At 37.4% G+C, this 15,357-nt stretch overlaps 1 protein-coding gene across 10 annotated transcripts in view; it reads left to right on the forward strand.

Moving 5' to 3' along the window:
- Nucleotides 1-15,357, forward strand: part of ANO1 (anoctamin 1) — a 166,204-nt gene that overhangs the window by 17,533 nt on the left and 133,314 nt on the right. The window contains exon 2 of one of the 10 annotated variants that reach the window (XM_039356886.1): nucleotides 4,041-4,132. The exons of the other annotated variants lie outside the window; for them this stretch is intronic. Within the exon in view, the coding sequence (XP_039212820.1) occupies nucleotides 4,060-4,132 (73 nt within the window). The 5' untranslated portion in view covers nucleotides 4,041-4,059. The remainder of the gene's footprint in view (nucleotides 1-4,040; nucleotides 4,133-15,357) is intronic. 10 annotated transcript variants of the gene reach the window in all.

Here is a 15,357-nt window from a genome sequence, read left to right on the forward strand (position 1 = left end):
CTAGGCCTTCAGCTGGGTTTTATAAAATCTTTTCGTTTTAGGCCTCTGCCACCGTGTACAAAAAAAAAAAAAAAGGTTCAATTAGTCAATTTCAACTTCTCTCAGGAAAAAAAATATCTTGCAAAGTTGGAATTGATTGATTGAACTTTTTAGTCCCACCCAGTCTATTACCACTGCAGCCACGCCCACCCAATGGGCCACGCCCACCCAATGGGCCACACCCACCCGGCACCCTACAATGCATAAGTGGGTTTTGGGTTGCAGTTTGGGCACTTGGTCTCTAAAAGTTTCGCCATCACTGCACTATGATGATTACTAGTATAGATCCAATGGCCAGCCTCCTCCACCTGGCTAAAAGATTGCAGCAATCCTTTGCTGTATAAAAGATTGTGCTTCAAGATGGCAGTTAAAGAAATATATGGCAAATACAGTCCTGAAAAAGCTAATTTTGATAAAATCCAACCTAAATGAGTAGACAATCCCATTTCACAGTTTCTTTTTTGAAATGACTAGAAATGACTGATTACTACAAGACCAGGTGAAGCATGTGTGAATTTTGTAGGAGAAATTCGTTCCTTGTATAAAAATCAACACTTGCCTCCATATTCTTTGGTAGTGGTGCCTAGATTCGCCTGCAGCCCACTGTGGAGTTATATCCATTTGGTTTCATTGATTATTGGCTTGAGAAATTACTTACTGTGACTTCACTATTTGCTCATATACTTCATATGAATCATGTAATGTGGTTTTTTTTAAAAAAAAAAATCAGTTCATGTAAAATTAGAGAACAGACCATGGTCCCCATCACTTTTAATGTTATTGTCCCTTTAAAATGGTAAGATTAGTGGAAGCATTATCTGATGAAGCTGAAAGCAATCAGCTTCTCAATAGCTCCCCCTTGTGTTTAAGACAATCCAACACGTTTAGCAACTTTTTTTCCAAATCTGGCACTAAGACAAGGAATATATAAATATGTATGTATATGTTTGAGTTTGTTTTTAATTATTATAAAGACTATAAAATATTTTCTTATTAGGACTGTGCAGTAGTTCAATTCTGATTGGGAGGAGGTGCTTTGGAATATGCGAAGTCAAGAAATGCCACACTGCATACAACTCATTAAAGTAGCTACATCAAAAAATCCTAGAAATAGATGTAGCCCAGTTTACAGAGTCTCGGAGAGATGCTTCATTCACATTTCCACGAAACATTATTCCCAATGATATCCACAGCACTCCACAACCTTATTTCTTATGTAGCAAAGTTAAAAACATCATATTTGTTTGCCAGTTTTTGTAAAAGACTGCTTTCACTGAAAATCTCAGTCAGAAATCAAAAATCCATCTTTTATTGCATAGTCAGTTCTTTTAAAGACAGTGTGTGCTAAAGATCCTTAAATTTCTCTGAAGTAGCAGTTCTATTCTGGAGGGGGAGGGATTTTTATAACCCTGCCCTCCACAAAATTGCTAATCTAAATATCTCTCTCACTGACAGTGGCTTCAGTTAAATCAGCCGTCCACTCTCTCCTCAGCTATTGTCATATCAAAGCAAAAATATTGGGAGATGAAATCATGGGACTCCCACATAATGTGTATTTTGGCACGTAACAAGGAGTGTGAGAGAAAGCAATTGAATTCTGGCAGGCAGAAAGATCTGCTAGAGATAGAAGAGAGCATAAACTGTTCATTTCACCCTGTCTTCAGAGAATAGATGGATATTCCTTAGAAGGCTCCAATTATGGGACTCAGATATTTCAAGTGTAATTCTAAATGACAGAAGGGACGGACTTCTTCCACATGTCCCTTCAGAAAATTCTCAGAAGTCTTGTTCCAGCTCTTACTGCTCTGGGCAGGTGGTGCCCAGGCCTTCTCCATGGTGATGTCCTGATTGTGGAAAATTCTCAAAATATTCATTTGTATCCTCTCTGTTAAATTTGAGAATTCTTACTCTTGAAGAATATGAAAAATGTGAATGGCTGGAGGAGTTTTCATCTTCCTGAATTATTTGTTGAAGTTCCTGAGTGTTAGTTAACATCTATTACAATTATAGATCAACATCATAAAATGGATATATATACATACATAGATGTACTGCAGGACATGAAATAAAACAAGAGTAAAGGTTATAAAAATACAGGTCAAGCTCTTCCATGCTACAGAGAGGTGTGTGTTTAATTGGAAAGATGAGAAATCTTAACAGTTAGCCTCCATGTAGTGAACAGCAAAAAAAGCAGAATTTAGCTACCTTGTAGAAACTTCTACATGCTTCCCCATCAAAAGCCATAGTATTTTCTTCTCATCTATCAGGCTTTGGGACAGCTACCTAAAACAGACCTTGATTCCTTGCCCAGCATAATTTTCACAGAGTTCTCTTTAACCAGATTCATCAAAATAAATGAAATGGGATTACAAGAATTTCAACAACTAAATTATTTCCCATCTGGAGCCAATGTATCTTAGGGCAGAGGCATTCCAATTTTCTTTTTGACAGCTTTCCTGTGATCTCATGGGGAGGCAGGTCCCTTCTGTACCAACAGGGAAGCTTGCAGCTGGCTGTTTACATAATGGCAATACTATCGGTCTGGGAACCAACCCTTACATAACCTGATCTTCCAGAACAGTTTCGCAGCAGGGGACTAGTAGCTCTGAACTCTAACCCATGTGGAAAGGGCAGCAGAATAAACCCTGTGTGACTGTTTCAAGGACAGCTAGCAGGACAAGTTTAGTCCTGAACTAAATGTCCCTTCCAGTAACTCTGAAGGCAAATTATTGAGTCTCACCAAGCAGAAAACTATCTGATTTTGCTAGCATAAAGTGATAAAGTAACATTAACTCCATCCCAAATCTTAAAGGGGAAAAAGGAACGGAACTTGAATAATTCTGAGAACTGTTTCAATTCCAAATTGGTTCCCACCTCTAATGAAATAAAATATTCAGTTGAGCGACCATCTCTTCTGAGGTCTAATTCAAAACCTTTCATCCAGTTTGATTGGTGACTGCTGTATCCAGTTGTGTCAAGAAGATGAGAAATCTCAGGTTAAAGATCAGTTTGGACTAGCATCTAAGGTGACCTAGTTTCATAGAGGACACAGTAAAAGTAATTTCTGGTTCCAACCACACCAAAGAGTTAGAGATGCACACTGAGGAAGTCAGATCTTAAAATTTTGAATTTGGTGGCTTTGAGAGTGTGTCAGTCTTGATTAGTATACATCTTTCTTATTGATTGATTGATTGATTTCCTGCCTTTATTATTTCTACAAATAACGCAAGACAGTGAATATATTCAATACACATTCCTCCTCTTATTTTTCCCCATAACAACAATAACAACCAACTTGTGAGATGAGTTGGGCTGATGAGAGAGAGTTACTGGTCCAAAGTCATCCAGTAGGTTTTCATGGCTAAGGCAGGATTAGAACTCATAGCTTCCTGGTTTCTATCCTGCTGTCTTAGCCATTAGACCAATTGGCCTTTTACATGTGAATAGTGATGGGTATATAATTGTTACCTCTACTGTCAGCAAATACAGAATTGTATTAGCAACTTTTTGGATCCCATCAATGACCAGTTTCGTTTTGTTTCCATCCAGGAAGCAGAGGGCTGAAAGATAATTCCCAGGTATTTGAAGGCCTTAGTTTGTTCTCTGAGATTGTTGCTTATTTTCCAGGAGTAGGTGTGGCTGGCCAGTCTTTTGGTAAAGACAAATACTTTTGTTTTAATGTAACTCAGTTTTTCCTCTCTGTGTATACAGCTAGAACTTGTAACTTGTGTTACATGGAATAGAGCTATGTGCCATCAGGGCTTAAGTTAGGAAAAGTATATAAACAATAAATAGAAGGGGCAGTTGTTATCATATTGATGTATTCTCACTGTGCTCCTTTTCATTGCTTATTTTATTGTTCTATTATTTTACTTCTGTTTACAGTCTTTTCATTTCTTCCTTTTTATTGTTGTAAGCTGCCTAGAGTAGCCCCACAGTGAGATAGCAGGTGACCAATAAATTTAACAACTAAACTGCATACCCTTCCTTCTTTTTTTCAGTTGGGATTGATGTAGAAAGATGTCACAGAATGCATTTAACCTACGTGGGAGTGTTTTTATGATCCAAAATAGAAGCCTTCAATCAATTACAGGTAATCCTCACAATTGGGACTGGCAGTTTGGTCATTAAGTGAAGTAGTCACTAAGTGAAATCACAACCATGCTTATGATCTTCAGCTTTCCTTTGCTTTATAGAACTGCAAGGGTCATAAATGCAAGGTTGGTTGTAAACTGTCATAACTGTGAACAGCTGCTAAAAGGAGCAGTCGTAAAATGAGGACTACCTGTAGAGTGATTAGCTTTGCTTAGAACCTATCTATCCTGGGAACTGAGTAAAGACCACCTTTAAATCAGGAAAGATGACAACTTGAATAGATTTTTTTTTCTCTAGATGGTATAGTTCTAGACCAGACATGTCAAACTTGCGATGTCACGTGACGTCGCGCAACGTATCAGAGTTTTTTCGCCATTGTCGGCAATGGGGTGGGCGCGGCTCCAGTATGATGAAACCGGCCTGCGGGCCAGCAGTTTGACACCCCTGTTCTAGACCAAAGTCTATAATAGCTCACCCTGTCCTGAACCCAGCTTGGACCTTATTCAGAAACTTGTCCTGAATCATGAGTTGGCCAGCTTGCTGAGAATACTTACGAAACTAATTGGAAACCTGCAGTAGTTCTTGGTTAATGATCATAAATGAGATTGGCAACTCCATCACTAAGCAGTATGGTCTTTACGGGAAACCTCATATGACCATGAAGCACTAACGATTTCATTTCCTTTGTCGTCATTAAGATAAATTTTTTCAGTCATTGAGCATGTCCTTACGTCAGTTTTCCCAAACTTGACAATTTTAAGGCATGTGGACTTCAACTCCCAGAATTCCACAGCCAGCGTTGCTGGCTGTGGAATTCTGGGAGTTGAAGTCCTCATGCCTTAAAATTGTCAAGTTTGGGAAACACTGCCTTATGTGATTGTGACTTGAGATTTTACTGCCAGCTTCTCTATTGACTCCACTTGTTGGAAGCCAACTATGAAGTATGCAAATGGAGACTGTGACTATGGGATGCTGCGACAATCATAAACACTCCTTGGTACCCAAGATCAATCATGTGATCACAGAGATGCGGTGGCAATTATTAATGCGAGAAGCAGCTTTCAAGTTACTTTTTCAACACTGCTGCAACTTCGCATAGTCACAAGGCAATCATTAAGTGACATCTGCCTATATTTACTTGACCCTTGAACTTTTCACCATGAATGCCAGTCTGCTAGGAGCTATGTTATGGCCAGAACAGGCAATGGAATAAGGCTATCCTGCCAGGGAGACCGCAGGTCTAATATGTTCTACTTTCAAAAGCATTTCTTATGTACTATATACATGGGCAAACACAGAAACAACCCAAACTATTTATAGTCACATACACAGCCTTCCCTCATTGTCCTAAGCATGTTTATATAATAAATACCTGTGTACTCTCATGCAGCGTCTCTCCCGTTTCTGTCGATGTCCATAATCTTGGGGTAATGAAAACATGAGAAAAAAATAACTCTCTGCTCCTGTATACCATCTTTACACTTTTTGTGCAAACTGTGTTCTCTCACTCCTTCCTGCCAACAGGTTGTGATTTATCTTGATAAGATGGTGCAAAGAACAGGTCATTCCTGCATATGACCCCTCCAGAGAAAATCATATTGCATGTAACACACTGAATAGCTGAGATATGTGCTTGGGTAACTGTGCCACATATTCACAACTATACGGAATTGCATATGATTTAGGATTAAAAAGCAACATTCTTTTTTACAGGGAGTAAGGAGCATGTTTTCTTCTCATTTTGGTGGTACACAATAAGTATGTAAAAAAAAAAGCTTTAACTTAACTACCATCAGTTTGAATTGTTTGAGATATTAATGTTGCTTAGTTCTGCTATTTTCTTTTAATGCTGCATTTTTTTTAAAAAAAAGTTTATTACGTTACAACATTTATCATACCTGACTTGTCAGATATGCCATAAAAATCAATGAGAATGAATTTTAATGACTACCTCAAGGTCCATTACTTAATTATGAGCAATTTACTCTGACTCCTGCTCAATGAATTTTGGAAACAACTTGCTAGGAAAGGCAATATAAAAATATATTAATTAAATAATATGAATGCAACTTGATGAATTTCTAATAAAGGACTATACCTGTTCCAACTTAGTTAATTGGCCATGTTATTAAATACTAGCAAGTATCTTTGTTTAAATGGCAGCAAAATTTAGCAGTAAAGGGTTTTGGTAAACAGCTCAGGCATCTGAATTCATCATATTAGAGGCATACAGTCTTTCAGATATGAGTTCTTGATCTTTTTTATAGCAGCCTTCTACAAATCTTCTCACAATTGTTAGGCGCATTTACTTATGAAAAACATAATTTTTGATCATCGATTACATTTCTTTGGGATTTTTAATGCAAATTAGATACAACATTGGGCATATTGTTGTAATAGTGCATTGTTTGTGTTTTTAAGGCCAAACTAAAGTACATGTATTTGCTGAATATTCATATATTAAAAGGTTCTTACAACTCAAAGGAACTATTAAACAGAGAAGACAAAAGAATATAGGCATTAAATATTTATAACGCTTGTAAATCAATAAAACACTAATAGTTGTTTCTCAGCTGAAATACTTTCCTGAAATACTGTACATATTCTATATCATCTTACAAAACATCCATATGAATTTATTCTGGTGGGGGGGAAGGATGTCAAATGAGATCTCACCACTAGGGTCATGACTATGGTATACAATCATCAGTGATGTGGGGAGGAAAAGGAGAAAGACACAGAGCTAGTGTGTCTGCGATCATTCCTGAAGAAGATCCTTGCTGTAGCTTTTTAAAATGGCCCTCTCTTAGTGTTATTTTAATTCTAACAACCAGAAGGGGACCTTGCATACTGCCTTGGATAAACAAGTAGTTATGAATCTTGAGGGTTGAAATTATAAGTATTCTGCAAAGAGGAAAGGTCCAGCTGTTTAGAGGAATATATAACCATTTGTTTCTTTAGTAACTGAAAATAATAGTTCTTTCAGTAGCAAAGGCAAGCTATCTGCTAAATAAGCCACAAGATAAATACACACATGGAATAACTATTGAGATTTTGACAATGACACGGACAAGACTAACCAGAGAAGACCTATTGAGACTCTCAAACATCCAGATGATGGTTGTCTCAAAGGTGCTTTCTTGGATTTTTTTTTTTCTTTGAAGATATTTTGCTTCTCATCCAAGAAGCTTCTTCAGTTCTAACTGACTTATGGGGTATGGAAGGAGGAGAAGCAAAATGTTCTCAAAGGAAAATAAAACAAGGAAGTCCAGCTGCCTTTTGGAAAAAGCACCTTTAGGATAATACTAGAAGGGGTGCAAAAATTGAGAAATGTGTCTTGTTTTGAATCTGAAATAAACACTTTGTGTTTTGGAAGTTTAACCAAACTGTGGTTCAGCAAATCTGCAATCTGTATCATTTTGGAGTCCATAACTGGAATCTTACAGAGAGAGTAAGGCTAGGATGGTGTATCTCACCTCTTTCTTCTCTTCTCCTCTGCATGACCTGAGAACTGACCTGCCTGCCAATCTTCCTAATAGTTTCCTTTCCCTACCACCCCTTAGCTCCCTCCAGGTACCAACACTGCCACCAGTGATAGTTTTGGATTTTTTTTCCTGCTTCCCCTATTCAACATATCTGGATGGAACACACATTTCAGATCCATGACAAAGACTCTTGTATTGGATTTGAGCTTATATCAAACGTAGTTCAGTTTCACCTGAAACTGGCTCCTCCGTGCATGGAATAGTTTGCCTATGGAACAGTTTGCATGTTCCCACTTGGTTTTGCAATTAGATGGTATCTCTTGTCTCTCTCTCATAGATTACATTTTACATAATGAGCTGTCCAGCTTTTGAAGATACTAGTAAAGATTAAGATTGCAAAATAATAATTATCAAATTATTTCCACCTACTTGGCAGACAGCCAGTGTTTTGGGGTAACCAGGGAGGCATTATTTTTTGCGGAATTTAGAAGGGCTCCTGAAGGATTATGAGTCAGAAATAGTTCCTGAGTCACTATTTTCTTTGTTACAACCATGGAGATTTAAAAAAAAAATGGGTGTGGATCTGACCAAGTCACAGTCCTCATTTATAACTCTATCTAAAACACAGATAACCAGAGTGAATTACTAGTTAACTGTGCCTCACCCACAGAAAAAAAGGGAGAGAGCTTCCAGGACATTCTAATAAAGCACACAGAATTCTCAAAAATCAGTCTGTGCTCTCTGAATATTTTGGGATGAACTCCAAAAATTCTCAACAGGATGGCTCCTAAATAATATTTCATTGCTAAATTTTATTTTTTAGCACCTGTTTGTACATATCATTTTTTATATAGTGGGTGAAGAAAGGGACTGGAACCAATATATGCAAGCAATACTTTGATCCAAGTAATAAGTTTATGTCAGTAAGTTGAATGATGATTCTAGAAATCTAAGTTTAAATCCATACTCAGCTACAAAGTTTCCTGGACGACTTTGGGTTGGTCATTTCCATTATTAATGTGTGAAGATAAAAGAGAGAACAAAGACCAACATGATATATTCTACTTCTTTGGAATGCAGTACATATTTGTATTTTTTTTTTTTTTTTGTCCTTCAGGATACAACATACGAGTTCATACAATGAAGAAAATTTGATAAATAGAGTAGAAAATGAGGAATATAACCAAATGAGGAATTTTCAAATAATAATACAAATATACAAATATCAGCTAACGTATCATCAGCTATGACTGATATAGTTTAATGCTCATTTGTCCTAAATAATAATCCAGAAAATATTAAGATAACTTTTCCCAGTATTTCCCTATTTTTAAGATCAGAAGAGGTAAAGTGCTATAAGATAATGTCAGAACATGTGAAATTTCTTATACCATATAAATTAAACTACTTTTCCATATGAAAAAGCAAACCAGAAAAGCATATCTAAAGCTTGGCTTATTAATGTATTACAACCCAATGGGTGGGGGTTTTCAATTATGGACAGCACAAATTCCCAATGGAATTCCTAATAAAGTAATCTAAGAAGCTCTTTCAATATACAAGAGATCACAGATGTCCACTGGGTGTGTTTTTTAAAAAATCAAGATGGTGACTATAATGGCACGATCAAAGCCCTGCCTGTTTCTTATGTACATTGTGATGCATAAAATGAAACAAAAAACAGGCGGGACTTTGATCACAATGTCATGGCTGCTATCTTAATTTTGTTTAACATACCCTGCAGATATCGCTACAAGGGATGAAATTTATTGAACAGCTTATTATAATTTCATGTCAGTGTAATATATGCTTGAAAAATAATTAATTGTGACTACTGTATATGATTGAATATTTACCCATTCTTGTAGCTGTTTGTTAATTTTTCAGAACTCTGGACAGAATTATATTAGCACTTTACAGTGTACCCTTTAATCACTGTCATTTCTTTTACGGTGGTTGGGTGGTTGGGCTTATTATTTTTTGACTCATAAAACAAATCATTGAAATATTTGATGACATGCAAAATACTTCAAAGATAGTTACAAAACAATACATTATCAGAAAGTCACTGTGGTAAGTGGGGAATATCCAGGAAAGTGTAGGTATTGGATATAGGTTATTATTTCAATATACCCTGTAGTCCAATAATGTAGTACTTTGTGTATGTATTATTTTTTTCATAATGAAACATTTACCTGAAAACAAAATAAAACTTACTTAGATATTTTCTTGAAGGTTTTTTTATCCATAGGTCCACTGCCTAAAAAGATAATAATTAGCACCCTAAATATAAATTCTGTAAAATGTATGTTTGTAGCTCCCTTAGAATCATTAATATGTGCCCAACATTCAGATTAATGAGAATATTCATATTAGTTTTACCTAATTCATTAATGTTACTCACTATGTAGAAAGCTCAAAGTGATTTCAGTTTGCAGTGGTGCCATATCAAGGGAAAATTGTATTTCCTTTTAATTTTACTATTGCAGCCGAAGTCAGTAGCTACTATTCTCCAAATCTCCAAATCTCCAAATTCTCCAACTACAGCTGAAGAGAGACAAAATGACAATAGTATTCTAAAGTATGACTAAGGAAACAAGATAATGTTTGGGACTTAATGATGCTCATACCAAAAGAAAGGAAAAATATGTGCAGGCAAACAGATCCCCATTTTTATCAATTTCCCCTTTATGTTTCAGTGACCTTGATGTTTGAGAAAGGTACCCCAATCTCCAAGGACAGTTTTTCAGAGGCTCAGTTGGAATGGTATAAGGGCAGGGGTAGGCAACCTTGGCTCTTTTATGACTCGTGGACTTCAACTCCCAGAATTCCTGAGCCAGCTATGAAGTCCACGAGTCATAAAAGAGACAAGGTTGCCTACCTTTGGTATAAGGCTTCCTAATTGTCCAGGGGGTTGAACTAGAAGACCTCCAAGGTACCTTCCAACTCTGTTATTCTTTTTTTCTGTTATTCTGAAAGTGAAAATGTAAAGGCCATGTTCTAAGAGCAGAACTAAATTCGTAAAAGTCTCAGCCGTAACTTAGCTTCAGAAGATTTGCAAAGCTTTGGTTTTGTACTAAAACATTTCCCATGTTTGTTTTTGAGCACAATGGCTTTTAAAGATTGTTCAATAAATTATGTAAAATGCTTCTCTAAAGTATCTTCATTTACTGTGTGTAATATCTTATTTGCCATGCATTCCATCAGGCAAGGATTTAGACTGACAAAAGGATCCTTTCCTTTGAAAAGGCTGCCTTACTTTTGCCTCAGTTCACTTGTACAAGCAAGAAAAAAAAAAACCCCCACACATACAGAAAAGCCAGGCTCCAATTTATCACACATCTAGAACATTGCATCCTGTACTCAGGCTCTAATAAAGTAAATAATGAGCATTTTGCAAACTTATCTAAATTCATATTTGTACAGTGAATTACAAAATTTATAGTAATTGAATGATGAGTGTTAAAATAAAGCTTAGGTCATTTATCCTTTTGCAAATATTTCATCCTATATATTTTATTGAAAGTACTTTAGAATACATCTCACGTACACATTCTTAAAAGCTGTCTTTTATATACAGTTGTACAAAGTACTAGTCCCTTTTCAAAGAAAATACATCTTTAAAAAAAACCTCTGAATATGAAACATTAACTGTATATGGGTTCAAGTCCTGTCTTAGCCATGAAAACCAGCTGCGTGAATTTGGGCCAGTCACCGTCTCTCAGCCTAATTCATCTCACAGGGTTGTTGCTGAAAATAGGAGGAGGATGGTATGTTGGATATGTTGTACTGAGGAACTAATTCTGGCTGCACAAGACCAAGCCTTAAGGACAAATGCATATAAAGTCAAAATTGAGAAGACAGCAACAGACAGTAAGTGCCGCCTATGCAAAGAAGCTGAAGAAACAGTGGACCACCTGGTAAGCTGCTGCAAGAAGATCGCACAGACTGACTACAAGCAGCGGCATGACAAAGTAGCAGCAATGGTGCATTGGAAGATCTGCAAGAAATATCATTTGCCTGTAAGCAAGAACTGGTGGGATCATAAAATAGAGAAAGTCATAGAAAATGATAAAATTAAACTGCTCTGGGACTTCAGAATTCAAACAGACAAGCACCTGCAACATAACACCCCGGACTTAACAATTGTCGATAAGAAAGACAAAAAAAGTCTGGATAGTGGACGTGGCAGTGCCTGGAGACAGCAGAATAGACAAGAAAGAACTGGAAAAGATAACAAAATACAAAAACCTACAAATAGAAATAGAAAGACTGTGGCAAAAGCAAGCAAGGGTAGTACCAATAGTAATAGGCACCTTGGGTGCAATCCCAAAACAACTGGAGCACCACTTGAACACCATTGGCATTGACAAATTTACCATTAGTCAATTGCAAAAGGCAGCCTTACTAGAAACTGCTTCCATCTTGCAACGATATCTGTAATACCATCAAACATCCACATCTGCCTATCCCAGGTCCTGGGTAAGGACTCGATAGGTAGACAAAATGCCAAATCCAGTCTGAACATCTGGCTGACTGTGCGATGATTCATAATAATAATAATAAAATTGGAAGAGACCTTGGAGGACATCGAGTCCAACCCCCTGCTCAGGCAGGAAACCCTACACTATTTCGGACAAATGGCTGTCCAGTCTCTTCTTAAAAATTTCCAGTGTTGCAGCATTCACCGCTTCTGGAGGCAGGTTGTTCCACTGGCTAATTGTTCTAACTGTCAGGAAGTTTCTCCTTAGTTCTAGGTTGCTTCTCTACTTGATTAGTTTCCATCCGTTGCTTCTTGTCCTGTCTTCAGGCGCTTTGGAGGCAGCCCCAGAGATATTGGAACACTGCTATCATGTCACCCCTCGCCCTTCTCTTCGTTAAACTAGACATACCCAATTCTAGCAACCGTTCCTTATATGTTTTAGCCTCCACTGATTGTCTAACTGATGATTATTCATATTCAGGCTCTTTTCTCCAAAAGAGAATTACCATGTTGACAAATATGAACAACTGCAGTAGAAACAAATATTTCTAACACTAACTCTGGTATCGACAGTTTTAAAGTTTCCTTCTCTGGCTTATTTCTCGGTGCATGTTTTCTGAGTTGTCTTATTTCAGATTTTAGGTGAATCCATAATGGAGTGAAATGCTCCTCCACTTCCCATTCTTGTGGAAAAAGAAAAGACTGGTGTAGTCAGCACCGTATTTCAGATGAAGATTAAAATTGAGATGGTATCCTGTCAAAGGGAAGACCATTCTTATGACCACAAACTGCACAAGGAAAAAAAACTTATTTATACATCCAGAATTTTAAATGTTGCTTTTCAGAGGGGAAGGAAAAAGAAGTAGATTTATTCTGTGCTCCTGATCCACTATGATTAATATTTCTGTCCTTTAAATGGAAATGTTCATATTCCATCTCTCTGTACATGTGTGAATATGAAAGAGGTGTTTTTCTAGGTTACAACCAATATATTACTTTTCCATTTTATCAGCCATAAAAATGATGAGTTTCTATACAGTGATTAAGCAAAGCAAATCTTCCCATAACTCAGGATTCAAAAACTGAGCATATTAGGAAAGAAAAGGGGGAAGATATTATATGATATTAGAGATGGACCCATTCAGCAGTCAAGAACTTCTTTATTCTAATTGTGTGACATGGCCAAGATTCCTCTTGCACCCAGCCATGGCACAAGCATCTCCTGGTAGCATCTTTTTGTTGTTGTTGTTGTTGTATCCATATAATATTGCTTTCATCCCCATGAATCAAAAGTCAAATCCTATGCTAATTCTGCTTGTTCGAGCATGGGTGATGAGGAACAGCCAAACATTTATTTCTCTATTTGTTTGATATCTGTGCCACATATCTGTGTCTAAAAGATCATTTCTCTTCTTGATATCTACATCAAGTCTTCATGAGATCTGAATGCCTTTTCCCCTCTGAAAATACCATGTTTCCCAGAAAATAAGACCCGGTTTTATTTATTTTTTTATCTCCAAAAGAGGCATCAGGTCTTTTTTTCAGGGGGGGGGTTGTCTTTTCTAGTCATCTCATAGCAGCAGCACTGACAGCCCCACCCAGCTGGCCCCACATCTTCTGAGGCCAAAGGAGCAGCTTCATTCTGCAGCTGAGAATGGAGCTTCAGCCTGCATTTCGCAGTCAGAGGCCTTTCCAGAAGACCTGTGTAGCTGAGAACTGAGCTATGGATTGATCCTTCCAGCAAGGCAAGTGTCGATCCATGGGGGGCCTGGCTGCAATGGTAAGCTCCACCCACCCCCATCCCTGCCCTAGCTTTTTAGGCATGCCCTCGCCCCCAAACTAGAGCTTATTTGGGGGATAGAACTTATATTAGGCCCACCCCCAAAACTCAAGATAGGACTTATTTTCGGGGTAGGGCTTACATTTGGGAAAACATGGTATTACTTGCTTTAGATTTTTCTATGTTTATAATCAATTGATTGATTGATTTTATATACTACTCCAGTCAAAAATGATTTCCAGTATTGGCTTCTTTCATTTTGGTACTCTTGATCACTTCGCTTAAAAAAAAAACTAGTAATGGTGGTAATAGAAATTGCATCTATACTAATAATAGTTAAATTACATCAGACCTGTGCATTGTAAGCAATGAATACATTAGATACACTGGTGGCCAAGATTGATCCATGACAACAGATCACTGAATCTCTGACTTAACAAATTTCATTGGTTTTGGTATGAGTGAATTCTGTGTGTGCAGCCCTGTTGACTGTTTAGACTTTGAGAGCTCAAGAAGTGCCAATGTATTGAACAAGACCACCTCCTGTAGAGCAGCTTAGCTGTTTATGGAAAATGAAAAAAACAAACTTAAAGTCAGGTAAGCAAATAATCAGACAGTATTATACAAAAAGAGGCAGGGAGATTATTTTTTTGAAGAACCAAAGTTATTTTCTTAAATCAATATCAATCAACCATCCACTTCTAAGTGGCATTTCACTTTGGAAATAGCAAGGAGAACTCAACATTTTACTCCACAGAGCTTCTTAAGAACACCTTTTAATTATATTTCACTTGTAACAATCCTTAATGGTAGAGGAATGGAGTATGATCTTAGCTCCCTAAGAACATACGATGTGGTTCAAATCCCAACATCTCCTCTCTCTTGGGCTGGCAGCCTGTGGTTTCCAGTAGCTGAAGTCTTTTCTTTTGCAGTCTGCTGGCATCGTACATTAGTGACCTTTAATGCGGAATTCTCCCTGCACATATCAGCTGCTGCTATCATTCAGGAGCACCCGTTGCTCAAATGCCCAAGGTCAGTTTTCCCTTCCTGCAACCACTTTGTTTAAGGTAGTCTGAGCTTAATTTATTATATTTATCTGTGGATGTCACTTCTTAAGTTTTATGGTACACAAAAAGGCGCCATCACTGTAAGGGATTTCTCTCTCACTCCCTCTCTTTTAATGTTGCAGCCAAACTAGAGTGGAGAGACTCCGGCTTTGCAGAACAGCCTGACATATTTCAGTTCTTTGAAATTATCAGGATTTTACACAGTGAGGGCAGAAGAATGAAGAAAAGCAGGACTGGGCTTATTACACAATTTTGAGATAGTAGGGTAAGGGACACCAGTGCGAAGCAGGAGATGAAAACTTGGGTTCAAATTTGACCATTTAGTTTGTCTGCAGATTTTGGAAAAATCATTTCTCTTAATACTTGCCTATCTCAATAGTGGTGATGAAAATGAGAGGTGGATTGAAG

This window comes from Crotalus tigris, unplaced genomic scaffold (assembly GCF_016545835.1).
Source record: "Crotalus tigris isolate CLP2741 ecotype Arizona unplaced genomic scaffold, ASM1654583v1 scf7180000018831.1652172, whole genome shotgun sequence".
Classification (NCBI taxonomy): Eukaryota; Metazoa; Chordata; class Lepidosauria; order Squamata; family Viperidae; genus Crotalus; species Crotalus tigris.